Consider the following 27,050-nt stretch of genomic DNA (forward strand, 5'->3'; position numbering starts at 1 on the left):
CTTATATAGAGAAAAGGGACAAAAAGGTAGATATAACAAATTATTCAAAGAAGAAAACGCAAGCACAATTGATAAGGACACCACTAGAAATTTTGCGCTGTCCAAAAGGAGAAAAATGGAGTCAATGGCAATGACAATGACTTGAGAAGACTTTAATAATGGCCTAAAAATTAGCCTGAGAAAAACCGGTAGTTCTAACGAAAAAAAAAATCTGATAATCTGACAACCGACCTGAATTGATGCCAGATAATATACAAGGGATCCAATCAGATCCAGTTAGATCAAATCAAACTCAAAAGTTAGATTTCGGACACCTTAAGCAACTACCAGATTTAACATTGGTAGTTTTAACATATTTATTGATAGAAATTTCTATCAGTATTTATAATTTATATTAGTAGTTTATCGGTATCTATATTATTAACAGACTCACAAACAAAAATAATCCATCAGAAAAATTTTCATCAGTAATTTATAGATTATCGATGAGTATGTCGATAATAAATATATTGATGGATTTACATACGGACAAAGCATGCCAAAAAAAATTTATTCGCTTTATTCTGTCAGTAACTCCATCGGTAAATTTAACATATCACTAATAGGAAAATCATATGTAATGTTATCAGTGTTTTTATTTGTATGTCAATATATCCACTGGTAAATATAACATATCACCGACAAAATATCATCTGTAATTATGTAGGTGAGTTAATAGTAGCAGTGGTATTTGTAGTAATTGTTTTCCAACTCTATGTAATATACCGACAAGCTAGTTTTGTCAGTAACCTCATCAGTAATAGTGAAATTTTTAGTAATTATTTTCCAACTCTCTAGAATATAATGATAGAGTTGTGTCATTGGTAACCCCGTCAATAATATTTTTTTAAAAAATTAATAAAAATATATTTAACAGAAATAGAAAAATAATTAAAATAATATAAAAATCAAATATTTATTACAAATTTAAACATTTGTACATTCAAATACAATAAATTTAAAATAAAGGTGGCACTAGAGGAGGAGGAGGAGGAGGCTGGTAGTCGTCGGGATCATGGGGCCAATTAGGGGGTGCACATGAACCACTCATCTGTGATCTCATCTCCATTACCAATTAATGGAGTTCTTTATTATCAATAGTAAGTCATTCATATTTATCATTAAGATGGGTCGTCCGAGCCTGTACTCGTTGGTCGAACATTGCTGTGAACTCCGGAGTTTGAGTGCTTGGAATCGATTGCGAGCATCCAACGGTTGAAGCACTACAGGTCATCCACAATTTCTTGGTCGTAGTATTAGAGAGTCCATACGCATGACTTCTATCGAGTCCACCGGATGATCTTACCTCCAATCACAAATCCAGATCAAGATCTAGATAGGTTAAAGGATAGTCCATGTGTCTCTCTTTTAACCGAATGTTATATGTATATTAGAAAGAAAAAATAAATTCATTAAATTCAAGGAAATACTAAAGAAAAAATGATTGAAAACCAACATACTACAAAGTGTTGAGCTCGGCTATCCACAAACTGTTGCACCTTTTTTTGGCGGTCATCACTTTGCATATGTGTTTTAAGAAAAAGCTTCATCGGACTTGACTCACGTCTAAGAACCGTAGCCTAAAAGAAAAAAAATATTGTCAGCTAAATATATTTATAAAAAAACAACTAATCAAACATGGATCTAATAAAAAAAATCTTTTCATCTGCTTTGCATGCAAAAGGAACAGAACAGAGTCGTCGGTGTGTGTGGTAACGAAACCGTGAACACACTGGTTTTGATTTTCTATACCAGACTGTGACCGTTGCGTGGAACATGTGGATGTCACTTGCTGAATGTATTTTGCCCATACAGCCTCTGAGATGTGCGGCAATCTGAAATCCTTCTAAACCGCCATGTCATTCCAGCTTGAAAACTCTCTCTTTTTTTGCAAATTTTTTAGCTTTCTTTTACATCTCATATCAAAAATCACACAACCTATATGGTACAAATTAATTATTTGTTAGTAAATGCAAAATAAAATTTTAATATTTGGAATAAAAAAAATTATCTTGAATTCAATCTTACCTAATTGCAACATGATTCTCTCAAACCCTCCTCGCAATATTATTATCAACTCTCTACCATTCAAATTTTTCTTTGAAGTAAAAATTTATAAAAGAAAATTTTCAATAATTTCAATAAACGGTCCAAATTAACATAAAAGAATATTTAAGTTAATACAAACCTTGAACCTTGAAAACCATGCACCGACCTGCGATTTCCATTCAGGATGTTTGAAAACCTGGCTCCATTGAAACAATGGAATTTTCATCAATGATTTAAAGGCCAATGTTATTGCTCTCGCAACCTCAATATTTGTAAACCTGAAATAGCATTCGTTAAATGAAATTATTTTTTTCAAAAATGATTAAACATGTCATTGTGAACGCTAAATAAACTTACATTGAAAGGTCGTCATTTCACTAGGCCTCATACTTGCAGGTAAATGAATCTCGTTGTGAAGGGACCCCACCTCAATGTTGTGGTATCGCACTCGACGAGCCTGCATCTTAAGTCGGTGCATGTGCCTCAAGTGTGTTCTTGATCGACACCTAATGACTCATAGTCATCAGCATCACTGCTAGGAGTGATCATGTTCTTGTGACGTGCAATAGACTTTTCTCTAAGCATCTACACAAATTAACGGATAAAAAAAATTAGATGATTCTTATTTTAAAAAAACAATTCAGCAGCATCTCCCTTATACTATAGATTACTCAAGATTTTTAAACCTGTAAATAACACAACATATATGCCATAAACCAATTGATTTTATTCAATTTCTTCTAACAATATGGCATAATTTAATTTCATAAAAAATTTTATTTTCTATGTGATAATATTTTTAATCATAAATTTACAAAAAAAATATTCTAAATTTATAAAAATTCAAAATAATAATTAAAACTAATCCTACACATTTAATTGCAATTGAACAAAAAAAATTAAAAAAAAAACAAAAATCCAACAAAATAATGCAAATTATTACAATAAGGACTAAAATTCAACACAATTATTTCTAAGTGATAATATTTTTAATCCCAAATTTACAAAAATTTATTCTAAATAGAATAAATAAATAATAATCATTAAAATTAATCCTACACATTTAATTGAAATTGAACAACAAATTTGAAAAACAAACAACTAAAATTGAACAAAATAATGCAAAACTTATTTCAATAACAACTAAAATTCAACACATTTATTAATTTATAAAATTATTAAGAACACAAAATTTAACAAAAATAATGAAAAAACAATAATGCAAAAAAACATAAAAAAAGGAAGAAAAATGAATGAAAAATACTTACCTTAATTGTGTGCTTAATTTCAACTGATAATTAAAAAAATAAAGAGAAGAGATAGTTAATAAACCAAAAAAAAAAGAAAAATAAGAAGAAAAATAAAGAAAGACAACATACTTGAGAATGAAAAGAGAAGAGAATGCTTGTGCAAATTAATCAAAATTGTCTTCTTTTTTGTCAATTGACTTATCCCCATTTCTATCGCAATCTTCTACGTTGATTTCGTTAATATCATCTTCATCAACTTGTATATGTCCACTGAAGCTCAAAACATCATTCAACTTCTCAACGTCAACATCAACAAAAATATTTTTGGTGATGCAAAAATTTAAATTTTCATCTAAGTCATTAGACAACGCAACTCGATATAGATCAACTAACTCGCCAGTTAAAAGAAAATCATCCCCATAGTTAATTCATCGTTGTCATCCTGAAAAACCCTGATAAGACCCCTGAGTTTGGTTTTCACTACAGATAATCAATCAACTCTTAAACGATCATTTATAAAGGAAAAAATGTATGTGTAATAAACTTACTGGTATTACTTAGCGAAAACAAAGATATTGCCGATGTTGTGGAGTCTAGCCTTTGAATTAATTTCAACCAATCATGATGGGGATTTTCTTTTATTCTTCTATCAGTGGTGTCATACCATTTGAATAAAAATACTATATTCTACTCGCTATGATATTGCAATTCAATGACCTCTTCTAACTTCTCATAGTAGTCAACTTCAAACTCATTAAAAGTCGATCCCTTAACATAAACTTCACTGTTATATATCTTTCTACATATTCTTTAGTATGAAACACATGTTCATTGATGAAATACCTGTTGTAGCACTTTACCTTTCTTTCAGCACCCAGACTTAGTAAAGACAAAGTAACACTAGCATTCCCTCCCAATTGATAAACCTCATACATGAAGTACAACTATGAATAATTAGCGAGAAATATGTAATGAAATTAAGTATATCGAGAGATAAGAATAATTAAACAGTACTTACATATGTTTTGAACCACATGGAAAATTGTTCATCTTGTAATCGAAAGATTTTGGATTCAATCAGCTGTGAGTTTTTGGACAGTAAATATTGACAATGTTACTTATAAGGAATTTAACAATATATCAGTTTATGATATTATAAGAGATAAAAAAAATTTTAAAAATAGCATGTTAAGTAGTATACTTATTGAATAAAAGGTCTTAGTTCATCGCAATTAAATAGCACATAATTATGTTCTTATCTGAATACTATTTCTTACAAATATCTTCCTCTCACAATATTTTTTGGTACGGGTCGTCCAGGATGGGAGAATATTGACAAGTTCTCATATGAAGGCACTTCCCCACCATTATAATGCCTTAGAATGCGGTTGATTCTTGTTCTTAATTAAGGCTCGAAATAGTACTAGATAAATATTAAAATATCTTAAACAATATAGGTCTCGCATATCGAAGCCTCAACGTGTGCCTTGTTTTCTCACATTCCTCTTAAGGTTGAATAAGTACCTAGATAGAATTAAATAAATGTTTTGAAATATGCAAAGAAAGACAATAAAAATTTAATTACGATGCATGTGTAATCCTTAACCTCTTAAATGAATAGATCCATCTATATTGGACTGGGCTTCCAACTTTTGCCTCAAACGGTAAATATATAGGTAGATATTCTATCGAGTTGAAAAATAATGGAGGGAATATCATCTCAAGTTTGCATATTATTTGGAGGATATTCAATTCAAGTCTCTCTATGTGTTGTGTCTGCAACTTGTTGTAGCATATATCTCTAAAGAAGTAACTAATCTTTGTGAGTGCATTTCATATCCCTTTTGGCAATAAATCTCAATGAGCTAATGGAATAAGTGATTGTATAAACATGTGACGGTCATGACTTATCATTCCAAACAATCTACAATCCTTTAAATTCACTAACTTTGATGTGTTCGAGGCATGTCCATTAGGAAAATATAAACTTTTAAGTTATTGGTAGACAAGTAACTGTGCATTCTTGTCTAAGGTGAAGCTGACTTTGGGCTTTGTGACCCTTAACCCAACATAAATCAACTTTATATTTTTACGGTGACAAAATAAAGTTATATCCATTATAGCCTTAATGTTATCCTTTGTCTTCCCCTTCACGTCCATAACCATGTTTTACCACTATTTGTTAGCATGAATGCCTTGTTATTTTTCATATCGTATGAACATGCTAGTTTTTCATGCATGCTCCAACTAAAAACCATTCCATAAGCTGGTAAATCACTGATAATCCACAACAAAGTTTCCTACATCGAAAAATTTTGTTTCCTCGATAAATCATAAGTTAAAGCTCTAGATGACCACAACTGCTTCAACTCATCAATCAATAGTTGAAGATAAATATCTATATTTCGACCTAGACTATTAGAACCAAGTATGATCGTAGATAAAAATATAAACTTCAGCCTCATACACATCTATGATGGCACGTTGTAAATCGTGAGTATCATCGGCCAACAAGAATAAAGAGCAATGAATGACCTGAATGGATTGAATCGTCTATACATAATCCAAGACGCACGTTAATTGTCTCCATTGAAAACTGAGGATGCATATTATTAAAGTGTTTCTAGACTTCACCATCGGAAGGGTGCATTATCACTTCATCCACCATATCATATGATTGGTGCCTTGTCATGTGCTTAACAGTCTTTGGTGACATGAATAATCTATGCAGTCTAGGTGTGATTGGGAAGTATATAAGTTTTCTATGTATAATAAGAGTCCTTTATCTACCATTCATGGGTTTATAATGAGAATACCCCCATGTTTTACACTCGGTCAACTCTGTATTTTCAAGGTAGTACAACATGCAAAAGTTTGGACACATGTCAATTTTCTAGTGTCCTAGGCCAAAAGGTTTCATCATGGACTTAGCAGTATAAAAATCTTATTTCAGCTTATTCCCTTCAAGTAAAAAGCTTCTCGCTCATTCAACAATTGTGTCATAAGTGGCCTCACTCAACCTATGATTTAACTTTATGGTGAACACCTGTACAACGACTGATAATTTATTGTGATTTGTGCAACCATCTCATAATAGTTCATTATAATCTTTTAAAAGATCAAAAAACATGGTCGCATCTGCATTAGGTTCTTATTTATGATTAGACATTGACCGGTATGACTCTGATTTATTCTCATTGCATTTATAACCATATTCCTATAAGAATTATTGTTGTCATCTACAACTCCTTGGCACGTTACTAGAACTAGAAGTTGACCCAACCATCCTTTCTACCATGGTATCATGAGGAACATATGGTTTTTCGTATGCATACCAACACAGTATTTCTCTATGAACCTTTTTTGTAAAATATGCATCGTTACAACATCTGGATCGAGAAACTTTTTTTATTTTTATACATCTTGCATGGACATGTAATACCCTCCTCTACTAATATTTCTTAGATTAGATAGTGCATAATTAATAAAACCTTAAACCCCATTACAATAACCCATCATTTGTAACCCTTAGAGTAAATCTCTATACATCCATGAACAATCATTCATTGCTTATATCAAATCTATATAAAATAATGATACCAACATGTATTAATTAACTACATTAACTAAACAATTTGCAAAAATATTGATTTAGCTTAAACTTATTCAATCTATTTTAATAGTACTCTTAATTCATTATCAATTATCTACATAAATTCAAATTTCTACACATTTATCAAAAAATTCAACTCAGCAATAAAATTGATAAAATATAAAATGGACCCATTAAATGAGCTATTTTTATTTCATCACAAAACACCTAAGTCAAAAATTCGACATAAGTTTCACCAATTTACAAACAAATATAATTTTACAAAATCTAAAACAAACCCTAACATGTACAAATCATAAATCCATACAATAAATTTGTATGAGAAAAAACTATAAAACAAGTAAACACCCAAATAAAATACATATACTACAAAAATATACAAAAAAAAAATCAACATTTTAAATTTGAGTTCAAATAAAAAAAAAAGGAAAATTTACTTACATAAAGTGGAGAATCCTTAATAAAATTTGAATCAGAACATGAATGCTGACAAACTGAGTGTTATGGTGGCCGGATTTATTGTGGGAGGTTGAATTATGTTGAAATGGGGGGGTTCTGTTTGTTGTAGAAAAAATGCATAAGAAAAAAAGAGAAATGAAGGAGGGGGAGAGGATGGTCAATCGTCAGGTCATAAATTAAATATCATCGATGACATTATCGATGGAATTATTATATCAGTAACTCCATCGATCATTCTATAGGAAAACATTTCACGCCATCGTACGATTTATATTTTTGAATCCCACTATAATACTCTTCATAATTCTCTCGGTATATAACGATGAAAAATTTTTTGTTGGCATAATTATGAATGTACTTTACCGTCAGGTTAATTTCTTTGGTAATGTCATATGTAAAAGTTACATATCATCGTGTTGTTTGGCTTTTTTTAATTCCTTATTTTCCCACTGCAATTCCCTTAATATATACTAAGAGAATTTTTTTGTCGGTGTTTACTGATCGATGCAAGAATGGAAAATTATGTCAGTAAAGGTCTTTGCAATATACCGACAGAAAAATTACGTTATTATTTCCGTTTATATTTGTTAATTTTTTGATAGTGAGCTACCACCTCTAGTGAATGCATAGTGAGGTAAAAGAAAGTTTTTTTTTATTATATGCTCTTCATTTGTTATATTTTGGATTTGAATAAAAAAAAAAAGTTACAAGAAAGAATTTCTAGTCAATGCATCAATATTCTAGTTGCCAAAGGCATGTTAAAACATGATCATCAAGGAATAAATTGGTTTTGATATACAAAAACTAATCTAAAAACATGTCGGACATTTTCTTTGATGAATAACATATGTATTAATTTCATTAGAATATCTTGAGCATTAAACAAAGAAAAAAGGCAATCTATTGGTTGAATAGGATGTTGGAATTTCATCGGTCGAGAGATAGCTTCATCACAACTCTTATCTCACGTTGAAGCGTAAAAGAACAACTCTTATTTCTTATAATATTTGTATTAATCTCAAATAGCTTGGAAACTCTCCAAATTAATTTAGGCTTTATATTTGTACCAATTCAGCAAATAAGCTCCAAAAAAAATTTAAATTCGGTCCAATTGAGCTGTCTTTTATACTATACATATTTCCTTCTAATCTGATAAACTCGATATTGTTTAATATAATTTAATTTTATCGAGTTGAATTGACGAGATGTGATGAATATATGATAATTTTTCAGAAATAAAATTCATGAGTAATTATTGGTCGAGCTTATACAACCACAATAGCTAAATTGGAGATAATTTCCAAGTAACATAAACTAACAATTTAAGCCGCAGAATTAGACCAGAACAACTCTTATTTATTGAATGATAAACTGTTTCTCAAGGAAAGAAACCGCGATGTGCACAAGATGCTGTTTTGCTATAGCTTACGCCGTGTAAAAGGGTTAGAATTTCCCTAATTATCAACCAGGTCTTTCATTTTCCTATTCCTAGCTACTTGTCACTTTAAGGTCTAAATAGTTACAGAAAGGCAAATATTTGCAAAGATTCATTTGCTGGAAAGTGAAGGGCTTGATTAGCTTGATGGAGCTCATGAAATTGACCTCCACTAGATACATATTCTTGGGCCCAAAGGTGTATGGGATCATCAGCTAGGAAACTTCTTAGTTGCTAGTATTATTTTGTGCCAAGATCAGTATCTTTTGTTCTTCGTTTTAATGATTTCTCACTCCATTTGAATAAATAATAGATCACTAGAAATTATTGGGCCCAAGAATAAGACTTAAAGGTAAGGAAATGAAAAGGATTACTAGCAACTAAGTAGCCAAGATTACAATTGATTCAAAACTTAATTAATTTAATGATTTTAGTTGACTCAGTACTTTTATGTTCTTTTATTATTTGATGCAAGAAAAAGCCTATTATGATGAGAATCCATGAGAATCCTAAGCCATATGTAATTTAGTGGACCACTTTTAATATTCGGTCAATTTTATATGGTTGTAATGAGTTTGGTTTGATATATGCAAGATTATGAATGGTAAATAAATAAATAAATAAATAAAAAGCTAATGAGATCATTCAATAAATATTTGTCTAAATACATTTAATTTAAGTTAAAATTTTAAAAAAATATATTAGTAAATGTAATCATTCATACGTAACATACTTTTTAAACCTGGTCCATTCTAACAAGTCAATCTAATAATCTACACTCACTCGAGTCTGACATAAATCTAAATTAATAGTTATGTTCAACCCAAGTTTTTTCTTAATAAAAAACAAGTTGTTTTGTTTAATTTATTTTTAAACAAAATAAAACAATGTTTTATAAAAATCTGGAAATAATTTAGTTTAGTATTGTTTTGAAAAACTGATCCCTCAAACAATTTCAGGGATTTTTTTTTTTTTTTTTGAAAAAAAACATTATTGACGATCCTCTAATTCAGATCTTGGATGCAATATATTTATTTAAGATATGTTGTTTTGGATTCATGGTTTATATATTTCAAAACTATTCATTATTTGTATCGAGAACTGGAAAAAAAAAAAACGGATATATGAGAGGTGGCAAATAGTCTGTGATATGGAATCATCATCAATCACACATCTTTTGCTCATTCGTCCATGGTATGCTAGCTAGCTGTACAGCTTGTACTTATCTGGGGCAAGTAGTCCTGGCTGTGGAATCATCATCAAATCATACATCATTGCTCATTTGTCCATGGTACTGCTAGCTGTGGAGCCTGTACTTCTCCCAGGCAAGTAGTCTTTGACATGGAATCATCATCAATCATACATCTTTGCTCATTCGTTCATGGGCATCTTGTTCTTTTGTCCCTTGATGGCATTTGATATAATCTTTTCACTTGATTGAGGACTATGTTTTTGTGTTAGAAAGCATGGTGTGGTTTGGTAAATGAGTAAAATATAGGCTTAAAGATGCGGGATTCATGTTCAATTTGTGATCCAAATACATGTTAATGAAAAGCATGTTTCACCGTTTTTTAAGATTCATGTGCAAAAAGTAATAAGCCTAGAAGGCCGTTTATTTTTACCAAAATATCCCTATCTTCTCTACTCGTTCTCCTTAGAGAATCCAGTTCAAGACTTTCATTGTCCCGTGATTCAAATCTATGCCGACCTCTTCCACCGTTAAGGAATCTCTCTCTATATCCAGTGTTTTCATTCTCTTCTCTCTTTTTTTTCTAGCCACAAACCACTACAAAACACATAAATCAAAACCAAATCTACATGCCACCCATCCACAACCAAGATCAATAAATACCAACACCTAACCTTAAGAGGTAACTCATCTAGTTAGCTTTTTGGTTTGCTCCGCAATAATCATAAGTTTGAGTCCTCTCAAGGCTATTAAAAACTTACATGATTGTTAATTTTAGGACTCGTGGGATTAGTAAAGATACGAGCAAACCAGTTCGAACACCAACTTAAATAATAAAAAAAAAAACCAACACCAGATCTGTTGTTATTAAATCTTGTAATCTCTTCTTCATGTACAACCAAGTGTGTTAGTGTAGAATTTTATTTTCAAGTAGTTAGAATTAAATATGTATTAATTGTTCAATTTCAAGTATGGAAACAATTGATATCATATTTAGTAACTTCATGTCCACTCATAATTTCAACCATAATTTTTACCAAACACATAATTTACATAAAGCAACCACACAAAAAAGTGTTCTTTCAAAAATTATTTTTCTAAATCAAAAACATAAAAGTAATTACAATAGCAAAAATACTCTTGGTAGATGAGACAGTTAAAAATTTTTATTTTAAGATTAATACTCAGGGGCATTAATTAAAAATGATATAAAGATATTCTTTAACAATATGAGAAGAATGTAATTATTTAGCATCCGACCATGAACATCGTTTAAATTGTTTTGCTCAATATTTATCATATTTGTATGTATTAGAAAATCAAAATAATCTGTGGATACCTCTAGATGTCCCCGCCCCCCCCCCCCCCCCCCCACACACACACACATATATATATATATATATGGACCGAATTATTAAATACAAGACTGGAGCAGTGCTACAGGGCAGAAGCATGCCTGACCATTATTATGTCAGGTTAAATTCTAACATTCAAATGGACTAATGACTTAATCGGATGGTTTTATGAAAACCAAAAACATCAAATGGAACTGAACACAAAGAAATATGACAGGTGTTTTTTTAAATATTATAAAATAACATATTAATCATATTTGAGTACTTCATTTAACAAAACTTTTTGAGTTGAAATGAGTTTTTAATATATATAATAGAGTTTTAATAATTGGGTAATCATGAGTTTAAATTTTATTTTTTTTATTTTTATTTTTTTATAAAAAAATTAAATATAAAATAGTGTTGAATTTATCTTAATTTACCCAATAGCTTAAGTTGTTAGGTGAGGTCTCAAGATATGATTTATATTATTCTATAACGCACCCCCTCAAGTGAAAGTTCTTTGGACTTGAAACTTGCACATGCTCACATTACCTTGTGCTTAATTTTTATCAAATAAATGGGGATTGTGAGATTCGAACTCGTGACCGCTTGATCATCCAAGCTCTGATACCATGTCAAATAACCATCTAAACCCAATAGCTTAAGTTGTTAGGTGAGGTCCTAAAATATAATTTATATTATTGTGTAACAACCTTTAACCATGTTATATTTAAGCTTATTTTACTGGTTTGCTATTCTATATTCAATGCGTAAATCAATATTGATTTGAAAAATATGAACATATCGATAAAATAGTAATACTTTATGACTCCTTTATCTAAAATATTATGTATATTGACCCTTTACTTAATCATATAACAAGCTCTGGTTCTGCTAGATAATTTCTATTTCCAAGTGCTTAGCTTTTGCTTTCTTAGTGGTCAACTTTTCTATCATCTCTTTTAAGTCTATGTGATTTATTATTCAATTTATTTCATTTTAATTATGGAAACGAAGGTAGAGTCTTTAGTTTCCATGCAAATAAGATTATTTTTTTTCTTTTTAATTAATATGTAATATAAGGAAGAAGCTAAACGGATCTTAATTGGGTTTCATAGTTAGTTTAAATTATATACAATTTAATAAAAATCTCAAACCTAAATTACTTATATGATGTGGAACATCTATGAGTATTGGAAGAAGAAATAATTTATAAATACAACCTTTAATTAATTAAATCAAATTGTTGTAAACAAAAGTAATGCCGCAAGTTCTATCCATGTGTTCTCTCTTTTGTTCAAATAACCAAATTGATATAAATCATAAAAACGACTTGTTCATGGAGGATATCTTTCACTAGTCAAGAATCAAGATCTCCTCCTTGTGGAATTTTATTTTTGTTAGGTTATACTAAATTTTCATTGCATCGATCAATGGACAATCTCTTAGATTTGGTGTATCTTGTGATTGTGTCATTAATTGTAACCTTATATATTATATTAGTTCAAAAAAAGAAACAACATGTGAACACAGATCTTGAATCTTGAACATGAATGCAATGAATGAAGAATATTGAGTCCTTTTATATTTTCTCCTGTTGATTTTGCATGACATGTGGGGACGACAAAATAATTACTGCAGCCATAAACATGAGCAAGGGAGGAGCTGGGAGGCACAAAGCATATTTCATTAATCTTCACATGGGGGGGGATGGCTGTAAAGTTCCAAAACAGGTGTTTAATTGCCTAAATTGTCGAGAAACATTATGTTTTGATTTTTTTTTCCCCATCCTTTATGTTTTTAAAGATATCCAGACTCCAAAGAAAATTGGTTATGGTGCTAAAAAGAGAAAGCTTTATTGATGATGGAAAGTTCAAGTCAATTGCAACAAGTTTACTTTGTTGATAAGTTTGACAAACATCAGAGAATTTAGAAACTTGGCAGTGGTACAGGTGCTTAGTTCATATCTCTATCGGATATTTTAAAATAATTGTTTCCAAATTTTTTTCTATTTTTAATTCCAATAAATAAGAATAAAAGTTCAATATCTTTTATAATTGTTCACTCTGATGCATGTACGTGTTTCACGTTCCCAAGGGGCGTGGCGTGATAGCAAACGGCTTGAGATCTGCACGGCAGGTCTCGAGTTCGAGTCAAAGCGTGCACCTCTTATAAGAGCCTGGGACAGCCGGAATTTTACTCACTTACCTGGACCCACAAAGTACGCTTTCCGGAGATGGGGTTTCCTCGAATCCAAAAAAAAAATGTACGTGTTTTACAAAAACTTTTTTCTTTGAATGGTGTGTATTGGTCTGTTTCATTTATTGATGATAATACTCGTATTATTTAGGTTCGTTAAATGAAATCAAATAATTAAATTTAGCACTATGTTTTAGAAATTTCAGAAGATGATAGTTGTATCAATTTAATATATAAGTTCCTTGCACTGATAATGAAAAATATGAACATATCAATAAAATATTAATGCTTTATGACTCCTTGATCTAAAATATTAAGTATGTTGACCCTTTACTTGATCTTATAACAAGCTCCGTTGCTGCCAGTTAACTTCTATTTCCAAGTGCTTAGCTTTTGCGTTCTTAGTGGTCAACGTTTCTTTCATCTCCTTGAAGTCTATGTGCTTTATTATTCAATTCATCTCATTTTCTGGAAAAAAAAAAGGTATTGAGTCTTTATTTTCAAACCTACTAATTACTTAGTTGATGTGGAAAATCTAGCAAATATGTTCGAAAGGTTCAAACTTTAGAAGAAGAAATAAATATATATAACCTTTAATTAAATTAGATTGTTGTAAACAAAAGTAATGTCGCAAGTGTTCTCAAATAACCAAATTGATATAAATCATAAGAACGACTTGTACATGGAGGATATCTTTCACTAGTCAAGAATCAAGATCTCCTCCTTGTGGAATTTTTTTGTTAGGTTATACTAAATCTTCCTTTGCATCGATTAATGGATAATCTCTTAGATTTGGTGTATCTTGTGATTGTGTCATTGTAACCTTATATATTATATTAGTTCAAAAAAAGAAACAACATGTGAACACATAGATATCTTGAATCTTGAACTTCTTAGAATGCAATGAAGATTGGGTCCTCGAATATTTTCTGCTGTTGCTTTTGAGCAGGCGAGGAGCTGGGAGGCACAAAGCATGTCTTCAATCTTTATTTATATGGGGTGGGGATGACTGTAAAGTTCCAAAACAGGTGTTCAATTGACTAAATTGACGAGAAAGAGATTTTTATTATATAGTTTTTAAGAAATTCATTGTGTTATTGCTTGATGTTAATGAAAATATGTAGTATAAAAACACAAATCAATATAAAAATTGAGAATCGACCTTCCATCATATAAAGTTTAAGTCTTTAAAATAAAATATAACCTCAACTATCTTGTTCTACCATTTTTAATGCCCGTTTAATGTGAAGAGAATGATAAGATGTGTTTGGATCTCTATGTTAACTTCAGTAAGAGTAGTCTGGTGGTTGTAAATGTGGATGAGATCTTCACAGCAAGGATCTCGGGTGTTCTCAGATGCAGATGCGACACACTTCCTATTAATTACTTGGGTCTTCCTCTTGGCTCTAGTCCTAATAGGATTTTCACATGGAAACCTGTGCTCTTCAAAATTTGTAGGAGACTTAGCTCTTGGAAGGGCAGGTTGTTGTCTATGGTTCGGAGAGCTGTTTTAATCAAAAGTGTGCTCATTGTCATCCCACTTTACTACATGTCCATGTTTTGTATCCCAAAGACAGTAGCTCAAAAGATTACAAAATTGGACTAATGTAGCCTGGTCTGTCATTATTAGAGAAAAATACAGACCAGGCTTCAGCAATGGACTACCTTAGTTTAGCAAAAGACTCTCAGTGACTTGGAGAGGTATTATTAGCAAAAGACTTAACTATTCCTGGCAAGGATCAGGATAACAACCTGATGAGAGATAGCTGCAAACTTCAAATGAGAAAGGGTAATTAGGTAAATTTTTGGAAAGACACCTGGCTGACTGGTTTCTGTTTAGCTGACTCTTATCCTGCACTATTTCGGCTCTCTTTTTGAATTGGATAAGACCCCATAGAGCTAGAGAGAATCTGAATCTTCATGGGCTAATGTTTGATCTAAATCTAGTAGGAATTCATCGAACGAATAAAGATAAACTAATTTGGGAATAGGGGAAGGAAGGTGAGTATATTGTGAACTCCTATTTGCTTGTCTTTGACAGGAAAAGGTTTGCTGGAACTAAACGATATGCTACAGACACTTGGAAATCAATTTGTCCTCCAAAAACATAAATGACATTATGACTCGCTCTAAATGAAGGTCTCTGCACTGGAGTTTTCCTCATCAGGAGACATATTTTGAGTCATCAATATGACTATTGCCTTTTTTGTGAACAACATTCTAAAATTATCTCTTATATTCTCATGCATTGCCCAATGGTTTGGAAATTTTAAAATAAAATTGTAGCATAGAAAGGTTTGAACTGGGTAATGTCTTGCGTCCTAGATAACCTTCAATGTCAATGGCAAGGCTTTCTACAAGATAATCACTACAAGTTTGAAAGATTTATTTGGGGTGGTTTTATATTTAGCATTGTTTGGACTCTTTAGAATACTAGAAACAATTTGGTGTTCGAGGAAAAGCAACTTATTAGGGAGGATGACATATGGCATTTGTTCTTTTTTTTTTTTTTTTTTTTGCAGGATAGATCAGAAATCTGAATGTTTTATTTTAATATATAGGTACTGATCTATATAAAAACCATGAATCCATCTCGTCTTGGTTTTGATTCTAGTTGGATTTTGTAGTTGATGTTCTAGTAGTAGGATTGAGTTTTTCTTTTATTTTCATGTTCTTAGTCTTTGGCTTTGGCTACAATCTAATCTAAGTAGCTAAAACCCTGTTTCTTTTTTTTCCTGTTTCCTTTTATTTATATATTCTTGATTTTATATATAAAAAAAAAACTATCTTGTTCTACAAATAAAAAAATAATAATTGTGTTATGTTTACATATATTTGAAACAACTAAATAGTATTTGGTTAAATACTATTAATGTATTTTTAAGATATAAGGATTATTAATGACAACAAGATATATACTAATTATAATATTTTAACATATATTTTTTATATATGTTAAGCGATTCATAATTTATTAACCTTAAGTTTTTTTATTATATTTATTCTTAAGTTCAAAAAATAAAAAATAAAAAAATAACAACACACGCATATATAAAAAGAAATTCTTGATATAATCAATAATATGGACAAAAATGGTTTTAAAATTAAGATACGAAAATATTAGTATCTTTGGTATGTTTGTAATTTTATTAAAAAAAAAATTGATAGTATTATTAAATCTAATCAAGCGGTTTGATCTTAAAACCTATTAACCCGACTCTTTATCTAGATCGAGTTTCAAATTAAACCATGTGGGAGCTAATCCAAAGTAAATCATTCAATTTAATATGTCCAAATACAACTTGAATGACCGATAAAAACATGATACAGCTTTTAAAAAAACTTTAAGACAATAATTTTTTTATATTGAGACAATGATAGATTGGATCGACCTCAGTTATCCTGCAACCTGGATCAACTTCAATGGGTTTAATAATTTTATTGTTTTTGTAAATTACTTTTATTTCATTTTATGATAAAAATTATATGTTTGCAAAATCGAGCACCAACTCTAAAAAAGACGTATTAAGATCATGATAACCCTACAAAAAATAGAAAAAAATAAACCATAAATTTCATTTCCTAACCAATCCAATATTGAAAAAGAATGAAATAAAAAAAATTGAAAAATTAAAGGACCAAAAACAAAAACAAAAAAACATATTAAGTTTGATGGGTAAATCTGTTTAACCCAAGTCAACATATCAAACCCGCAATTGGATAATGAACTCCATTAGGATTAATAACTTGTTTTTTCCAAATTATTTTTCATTTAACTATATGATAACAAAAATAAACGATCGCAAAATCGAGCATCAAACCAATACCAAGACTTTTTTAAAAAAATTATGATAATCTCATAGAAAGCAAAACGAAAAAAAATTATGAAACTCAATTCTCAATTAACCCACTATTGAATGATAAAATTGAAAAAAAATAAATTTTAAAAAAAAAGGAAAGTTAAACTCGTCAAACCTGTCAATAGGCCCATGGACTTTCTAAAATTTAGAACATGTTTTTTTCTCAAAAATATTTTTTTAACTAAATGATAAAAAAAATAAACAATCACATAATCGAGTTCAATTTAAAAAAGGTACCCGGCTAAACCCGTGAACCGGGACAACCAGGGTTACCTTACCAAACTCGCACACTGGGTCATTCACTCCACAAAATTTAATAACCTAGTTTTTTTTTTAAATCATTTTTATTTAAATAAAAATTTTAAAAAATAAACTATACCTGTGATATTTTTATGATACCGCGATAACCATATAAATAGTTAATTAAAATAAATTATGAACTCTAAATCTCCGTTCACACATCATATAATAACAAAATTTTAAAATAAAATCAATAACCAAGGAAAAATACAAAAGAAAAATATTGTGAAATACTATGACAATCTACTGTGCTAATAGATACGGGGAAAATAATACTTAATTTTAGTCGGATAACTTAGTTGATATTTTACCAAATATTTGGGGAAAGCCAACCATCTATGTCTTAGATTACTAAAGCAACTAATTTAGTCGGTGGATGTATCATTACCAATTAAGACACGATTCTAATTAAAGCAAAAACATGATTACGTTATGTCATTCAATGTTAAAGTACATATATTACTTACTTAATTAATCGGAACCTTCCATGCATTAGGGGAACATAACAAAAATATTATATTGTTTCCATCTTAAAGACATCTCCAGTGGATTGCAAAGGCAAGAGAATATCTTAATAAGATCTCATGCTTTGATTACTTATGAGAAGTTAATTTACTTGTTCTCTCTCTTGGTGATTAATGTTTATTTGGGATTGTGGTTGCGGTTGTTTTTCAAAATATTTTTCATTTAGAAATGTATCAAAATAATATTTTTTTTATTTTTTTTAAATTATTTTTTTAATTTCAGCACATTAAAATAATCTAAAAATATTAAAAAATTATTAATTTAAAGTAAAGAAAAAAATAAAAAAAAATTAAATTTTTTTTAGAAACACAAAAACAAACAAAGATTTAAGTAACTATAGCATTAAGATTCTACTAAGACTTGATGTGACTTTATAATCAACTTAGGATGTGGATATTTTCTCTAGGACAGAGACATCCAAACAAGTAGTAGCAGTATTTTTCATTACTAATCCTAAGGTGTTTGCCTCGGGTTTAAAAATATGTTTTTTATTTTTATTTTTTGGGTTCAAATTTAAAGGCTACTATCCAAAAATAATTATTAAATTCATATAAATTCACTAAGCCAGTGTGAAAAATAAACTCTTAAAATTGTAAGAAAATAAGACTTAGGATATACTAGATGATCCCATAATATTATTTTAAAAAAATATTATTTTTTTTCAATTATTTTCCCTTTTAAATAGACTTAACTACAAAAAACGACATAAAAAAATACTTATTTTGTACAAATATTACCTATTTATGTGCTGTGAACATGCCCAATAGTACTTCTCATAATTTTTGTCAATATTTAGGATGCAAGAAAGTGTTTCATAAATAATCTCAAAAACTGGAGAAGGATCCATGATTCTTTTAAAAATAAGTGGTCATAGAGATCTAGATAAAAGTAATCACAAAGATTGAAGAATGATCATTAATCCTTTTAGAGACAAACAATCACGTAGACTTGAAGAATAATTCCTAATCTTTTTGGAGACATTGGAGATGAGACACGTATCAAGGTTCAATGGAGATATAGAGACCTTGTCATGGAGATTTTTCATAGAGACACACTTGGAGAGCTAGAGATATGTTTGGAGATATGGAGATTTTATAGGAGATTTTTATAGGAGACATTAGTGATATAGAGAAAAATTACTATTTTTTATTGAAAAGTTCAAATAATGGAGATACAATTCTTGGAGATAATATGAAGATTATTTGATATCAAGTAACTCATCAAGTGTGCATACTTCTTTCTTTTCTTGCTCTGGTTTTGTTTTTTTTATAAACTGCTAGAGGTAACCTTTGGTAATCTGTCTTTCTATCTCTCTTTGCAGGGTGTGGCATTTCTTAGTGTCATACTTATGATCATAGTGAAAAAAATAGAACTTAATTATAAGGGTTCCTTATGTTCGCGTCATTTTTTTATGGTCAAAAGGAGAGTTATGAGCTCAAAGAATGTTAGTCGATCACAAATATGCCTCTTGGTGCTCCTTTTAAATGCTTCTGTTACTGACTGATAGTGTTAAAGAAACTTTACTTATGAGTGGAAATGAGGATTTCCTTGTCTAGTCATCTTGGCTTCTTCCACCATAAAATAATTTTCAAACAATTGTTTAGCATTAAAGAGATTTTTATTAGGAAGAGTATATAACTTTTCTTATAATGAATAGTTATAAACTCCATTAATCAAGATTTCTACGGTAATGGGCTAATGGGTCTTTCCACGTTGAGCACTTATTTATTGAACTTTTAAACATAGGCATCAATGCTCTCATCTTCTTGTAGTATGATTATAAAGAGCTCTATGGTGTTTTTTTTATTTGAATGTTTTTGTCGAAGCAAGAGATGAGTTTGGAACTAAAATCATAAAAATTGATAATAAAATTTGGTTTCAGATTATGCTATCATACATAAAAATGCCAAATATATTATTGATTATATTTGGCATTGTGATTAGTGGAGAGGTTAGTAAATGTCAATGATACATTAACAGGAAATAACCATTTATAAGAAAATGAGGCGTTTGTTTTGCATAGAATGTTGTGCATGTTTGCATTATGATATTTGGCTGGAAATATGATGTCATCCCTATATAAAAGTATGTATTTATAGAGAATTGGTCAGTAAAATATAATAAAGCTTGTGTAGTGGACAGTGCGTGGCTTCTGACTCTTTGAAACACAAAAAAATATCCATTGTATGTGTAATGGATGGCCTGTATGGTGGGAGAAAAGTGAGAAAAGTGTGAGAGAGAGAGGTGGGGAGAAAATCTAGTTGTTTGGGGCCTGATCAAAACAGCAAGAAAAGGCCTTGCTCTTTTTATTCCCCTCTGGCATGCCCCGCCACCTTTAGACAACACGTCTAGCCCACTTATGCAACGTACATTGATCTTTCAAGACGTGGTTGTTGTCGTCTCATTGAAATACTTTCAATGATACTGACAATGTTAAAAGGTCTCAGTGTGTATTCTCGGTATCTGTTATTTCATTTCTTCTTTTTCTTTCTCCAATTCTCTGTCCTCTCCTCTCCTCTCTGATGTCATGTAAGCATGCATGCATTGAATGTGCACAAGAGAAACTTGTTTGTGCAAGGATGAATTAAGCAGCAAATGCGTAAGGTTTTTTGTGCACGGGGAAGAAGAGTGCATGGAGGGGAGAAAGACCCGCTCCTAGCCATTTGAGCCTCCCCGAACATTTAGAATTTTAAAAAAAAATGCTATTTATCTTTTATCTTCAATAATAAAGGCTGTACTTCAAGCAATGTACATGTTGTGTGTCCCCTGCTCTTAGCTACTTGTTTTTCATCAGTGTCTTTGTCTTGATTGAATATTTCCCAACTTCGAACAGTCAGTCTACTTGGATGTTCCTAAGGGAAAAGCTTTGCTCTGATTATGTCATTTAAACGTCTTCATTTTAGGTTAAATGAAAAAATGGGAAGGTGGCAGCCAGCACTAAAATATTGTTTATTGAAATATTACTGCGCGTTAAAGTATATGATACTCATTGTATGCCTCATAATTTTTCTATAAAATAATATTAATCCTAATGATTATGATTTTTTTTTTAATTATAATCGTATAACTTGAATTTTCGTTGTAATTTCCACTTGACTTAAAACACATTTCTTTTTTAGACACTGGTCAATTTCGCATCTGGGGATTGTGGTTGGCATTCCTCTCCTATATGTTATGGCTTCCTTAACCTTGTTCATGCCTTGTGGGGATATGGTGTGGAGAAGATTATCTGAAAATCGAAGCAGAAACTGATATATAAGGAGGTGATTTCTGTGAAGTCACATCCTTCTTTACCAGCACAACGATGCGACTCTCTGTGGAAGCATGCAAACAGGAGCATCGAGGGCAACTATATACTTCATTGAAAGAGATTTTCCTACATTACAGGCATATTGCAACATGGAGGAGTGCTTGTTCTCCAACTGTCCAACATGTGTTTTTTTGCTTACATTCTTTTTGGTCTGTGTTCCAAGTATTTGATACTATTTGTAAGGAATATTTGATACTATTCCAGAATCAGCTGCGATTTAAAGCTCCCGAATTGGAGCTCGTGTAACTTTCCATGTTTGAGCAACCTTCACGAGGTATTCAAGAGGGTTATTGCGGGGGGACATGCCATCCTAGGGAAGTCAATGGCAGTGTTTCATGGGACCTAGACTGGCATCTTCGACCAAGCAGCAACCCTCAGGAAAAATAACCAAAATTCGTTTTTTTATCATTGGTGTTCAGAAATTCTCATTGACTACCGTACGAGAAGACTGATTCAGAGTTCAAACATTAAGAGCTTTGACGGGAAGATTCCTGCCACTGCGCATTGTAGTTCAATTCTTGGAACTCACGCCTATGGATGCATGGAATTACATTTACCATTTACAACACGTTTAACCATTTCTGTAAATAGAAATGAACGCGCCAAGAATGTTATACAAAAATTAATAGCATTATATAACATCATTAATTTGAATCTTAGATTTGCTGAATATTTTTTTTATACAAGCAAAATGTGAAAAAAATTAAGCAAAAGGGAAAGACAAGGAGGAAGAGGAGGGGTTACAGAAGGCACAAGCAAGGAATTGCACACTAGCAAAACTTTTAAACACTGATTCCGTTTTCATGAAAGAAAAAATTGATGACAATTGTGATCTGAGATATACAAATAGGATATTAGAAGAAATATAATCTGAAAATATGTGATCAGTTAGCAGATACTTTTGTTGAGTTCTGAACTTTATGTTTCACTTGATAAAGAACTTCCAGACATCTCTATCAGTCATCTCCTTAACTAAATGCGCACCGAAAACGCCTTCCTCGTCCACCAGGCTTCTTAGCTGTCGTGCTCCATTACTGAAACCAACATAATTTCTCTTTGTTGCCAGGTATAATACGCCATATGGAGGCCTCAAACACTGGTCATGCAAAACAGGGGTTAAAAATGGATATATAATAATAATAAACGCTAACACCATTAGCCACTCACTTTTTTGAGTTCAAATATTACAGAATGGGACTTGATACTTTATCCTCTTTCAACATGGAACGTGCATATAAATTTAGTTTAATCAGGTACTGACAAAGGTATCATTTGTGTGGCTCTTAAGATCAAATTGGTTATGCCATATTTACAAATGGAACCGTCTAGCAAGCAAACTTCTTATCAATAACACCAATCACCTAGCATATGCTCAATACAAATGGAGAATCAAATTCACAAGTTCATATGGCTAGAAATTATATGAAAGATTAGTTTCTACATACAAGAATGGGGCATAAAATAACATTCAAGTATCGAATTAGCTCAGCAACACAGAAAATCTGATTTTCCCATCCTGCATTCATGTGCAAGTAGTGCTGCAAATGAGCCAAGCCATTAGAGTCGCTCAAAGCTCACCTCACTAAGGGCTCGGCTCGAACTCATTTGTTAAGACATAATGAGCTTATGCAAGCCTATTTTCAAAGCTTGCTATATGACAGAGTTGAGCTTTAGCTTAGTTAAGCTAAAGCTCAACTCTTTTATCTAAGCTTGCTCATTAAGGCTCATGAGCTGACTCAATTAGCTCGGGCATTAACCTTCTAAGCAAGTCTGTTTCAAAGCCTAGAAATAGCGCATTTATAAGCTTGTTAAAATTTGAAATCATGAACAACTTGCATAAGATTTCATAATAAAAACTAATTTAATATGTAATAAAGAATATTCTTTTTATGAAATAAAAGTTAATAAAAAATTTAGCAGTTATGTGTGTGTTATATGAAGGTGTTAAAAACTGTAAATATATTTTTTTTTAAATCAATAAAATAAATTATGTTTATAAGACATTTTGTGATAGTGCAATTATGTAAGATTTTCATAAGTATGCCAAAGTTTAAGCCTAGCTTGTTTATAGGCTTATTAAGCAACTTCAATGAGCCTAATGGAGCCTAACAAATTTTAAATGAGCTGAGCTAGAGTCTCATCCTTCAGACCCATCATGAACATGAGCTGATCTTGAGCCTTATTAAAATTAGATGAGCCAAGCTCAAACACATCAAAGCTCAGCTCAGCTTGGCTCATTTGCAGCCCTAGGTGCAAGATACTCTGGCATAATGAGATAGCAAACATAATAAGTAATCTGTTTATTGTTTCACTGCTAAGGTTGTCACGGTCATGACAACTAAAACAAACTAGTACAGTACTTCATTCAACTACCTTTTTATTCCATAGATTCAAGATAATTTTTTCCAAAATGAGGATGACGTCATCTTTCAATTCCCATAGGCATATTATCTAATAAAGATGTTATCCTCTATTTTATCATGCTCACTGATACAAACTTACCATATATCTACCATATATATCCCAGTCACCTTAGTTACGAATTAAATTAATACAATATTTTCTTTCATAAAACAAAGCAATGAATCGAACGAAGAGAAACCAATAAACTAACCTTTTTGATGAGAGCATATAGCTTCTTCAAAGAAGACACAGAGTGTGGGATATCTGTCATCAGAATAACATCATAACCCCCTTCTCCATGACCAGTCTCACTAGCCCTTTCCCATGCCCGGCTCCCTGAAAGCTTCCTTGATCGTCTTGAAGAAGTCTCCTGACCAATGATGCTACCATCTTGGCTACTACATCCATCCATGAAATCCTCCTCAGAAAAGCTCAGGCTCATCCCTGTTGTCACTTCAAATGTATCGCTCCTCACAACAGATAAAACTGTGGGGAGTTCCTCCCATTCCCCAGCATAAAAGTGCACTGATGGTGCCAGCATTTGTCTTGATGGAGTCAGGGGGCTCTCTGGCTGTCGGCTCTGCCTGTCCCGAGCTTGCTCAAGGTTAGCAAGGACATTTGGTATGGTTGTGCACCTTATTGTTTCAGCATTCTGATCTTGGAAGTGCACTGTAGAAGCACCCTGTAAAATTTCTTGTCAGCTTCAATTGGTACAATATCAACAGAGATCCTCAAAAGTCTACGCTCTTACACCTATCTTAAGAAAGAGTATGTATGTTCCAATTAATTAACTACTAATAATGATACGGCTGCTATTTGAAATCAGATCATATATGCTTCTGAAAAAATCTTGACCTACTCATAATGGAAAATCGAGTAAAAAATCCCAAGTTTTTGTTGCCAATGACCTATATCGCATAAGGGTCTTTAATTACAAAAAGCAGAACCTAAACCAAGTTAAATATCCTTATGATATTAAATCAGGATGACCATATGGCTTTAGACCATCTTGCATGAACTTTGGAATTAATTGGTTTACACATTATAGCACTTCATATTCAAGAGTACTTGTAAAATTAGCACAAATTGTACTTTGGGTAAAAGACAAATGCATTCCATAATCTAAAAATAAGAAGGCAATAAAAGTTAGTGGGAAAAAAATGCCTGGAAGACAAATCACGTCTACACATGTTTTAGTAACATACAAATCACCTCTATTGAAGGGAACATTTAATCAGTCAATGGAATTTACCTTCAGGCAAGCAAAAATCCCTGGAATACCATAGCTACAACCAAGCTGTAACAATCACCAAGTGGAGAGATCAAGAGTCAGGTCATGTTGCTAAATTACTTCAAACAAAAAGTAGAGTTATCATGGTAGCAAAGACCAAGGAGCCATCACAACCAAGACTTTCAGGATAGGAGACTACTGAAGTTTCTTGTAAATCATTAGGCTGTTTTTCTTCCAGACTGTTAATGCAAAAGGGAAGACTTCAACTCATGAACTTAAAGCATGATTATAAGTAGTAAAACGTTTCCTTGACTTAATTACCTCAAGTACCCTCTTGCCTCTAAAGCTAAGTTGGCCATCACGTATCTCATGCTTGAGAACATTAACAAGATCAATAGAGCTGTCCCAAGATTTCAGATACCCTGCAAAAAACGCATTGGTTCTCAGCTTTAAATTCAAATCAATCAATTACATATATTCTGCATCCTTGTGCACCAGTATTTATATATCTAGCAACATGTAAATTGAACTAAAACTTTCACTTTTTAATGCAAGCTGGAAGTGTTACTAACCATCAGTTTTTGAGGATATCATCTCAGAACCAGTGAACCCAATAATATCAGCAACATTAACTCTGCCCTGAAAGAGTTTGAAATGGAATAAAACACAACTCACAACTCTGATCATTAAATAAACAACTATACATAGAGCAAGTAGGTTTTGAAATGTTCAAGTGTAACTTCCAGAACTCACACAAAAGATTTCCTGACAATAACTACACAAGCCAGTTCTCCTTGAAAGAACTAAAATCCCATTAATTTTTTTCGAATCTTTGGCATAAGAGACAACCATTTTTCACATAACCATCAAACAAGGATTATGCATACCTTGAACACATTAAGGCCTTGAAATTCTACGTTCTCCCCAGAATACTTGTAAGGATGGACCATCTACACAATTAAAAACACATGATTCAATTTTGAAGTCAACTTTAGCTCTTCCCCCTCCGCCACCAATGTCAAAAAACTCTTATGTCAAAGTCATAAATTTCATATATTTTTTTACCAATAGATTCAAGCCAAACACAATTGCAACAAAACAATCAAGAGAAGAACAATATATACCTTTGAAGGGAGAATCTCCACAGCTGGTGTAGGAAGATTCACATCTCTCTCTGAAACAGCTGACATACTATGGCTTCCTCTATCTTGAGGCGCCAAACCAGGTAAACACTGTGCAAGCAAAGATGGAGCACGCATCTTTCCTTTATAATTCATCCAGAAAAATCCTCTAAAACACAACACAGCCTGCAAAAAGATCAAAACTTTGACATTACCCACCACAAAGACCTCATCAAAACCATATCATTAACCATCAAATTCACCTAAAAACCAAAAAGAAACCCAAAAGGTCAAAATTCTAAAATGACCCAGAAAAGCTAACAAAGTAAAGACAAAAAATACTTTACCTTGTAAGAACAAAAGGATGATGATTTCTTTAAGTATTCTCTATGGAAAAACTTGTTTCAAAAGAAACCCTTTTATATTATAACGTGTAAAGGCTAAAAAGATCAATAAAACACCGAAAATCAAGAAATCACAGTGTGTTTCCATCAAAAGTCAAAAAGAGAAGGCTTGATATCCTTTATATATTCCGAAGTCCAAAACCCAATAGAGAAGACAAAGAAGCTTCTGATTCAGGACTCCGCAGTAGTGTAACATTTTCGTTTAATTACGATAAAGTACTTGAGGTTTTGTCATATTAACATTTTGCCACTTGATAGTGTCATTTTGGTAAATATTGGAAAGAGACAAGGGTGTTTATGTAATAAAAAATATTGTTCCATCAAGT

General features: G+C 31.5%; 1 protein-coding gene across 1 annotated transcript; it reads right to left on the minus strand.

Moving 5' to 3' along the window:
• Positions 1 to 22,176: 22,176 nt before the first annotated feature.
• Positions 22,177 to 26,922, minus strand: LOC18106933 (uncharacterized). Its single transcript, XM_006372827.3, has 8 exons — positions 26,668 to 26,922; positions 26,324 to 26,506; positions 26,087 to 26,149; positions 25,772 to 25,838; positions 25,521 to 25,621; positions 25,221 to 25,265; positions 24,180 to 24,650; positions 22,177 to 22,661 (listed from the first exon to the last, which is right to left on the minus strand). The coding sequence occupies exons 2-8, from the start codon at positions 26,474 to 26,476 to the stop codon at positions 22,491 to 22,493; spliced, it is 1,071 nt and encodes a 356-aa protein (XP_006372889.1). The 5' UTR covers positions 26,477 to 26,506; positions 26,668 to 26,922; the 3' UTR covers positions 22,177 to 22,490.
• Between the last annotated feature and the right edge of the window lie 128 nt (positions 26,923 to 27,050).

Source organism: Populus trichocarpa, chromosome 17 (genome assembly GCF_000002775.5).
Source record: "Populus trichocarpa isolate Nisqually-1 chromosome 17, P.trichocarpa_v4.1, whole genome shotgun sequence".
In the NCBI taxonomy this organism is placed as follows: Eukaryota; Viridiplantae; Streptophyta; class Magnoliopsida; order Malpighiales; family Salicaceae; genus Populus; species Populus trichocarpa.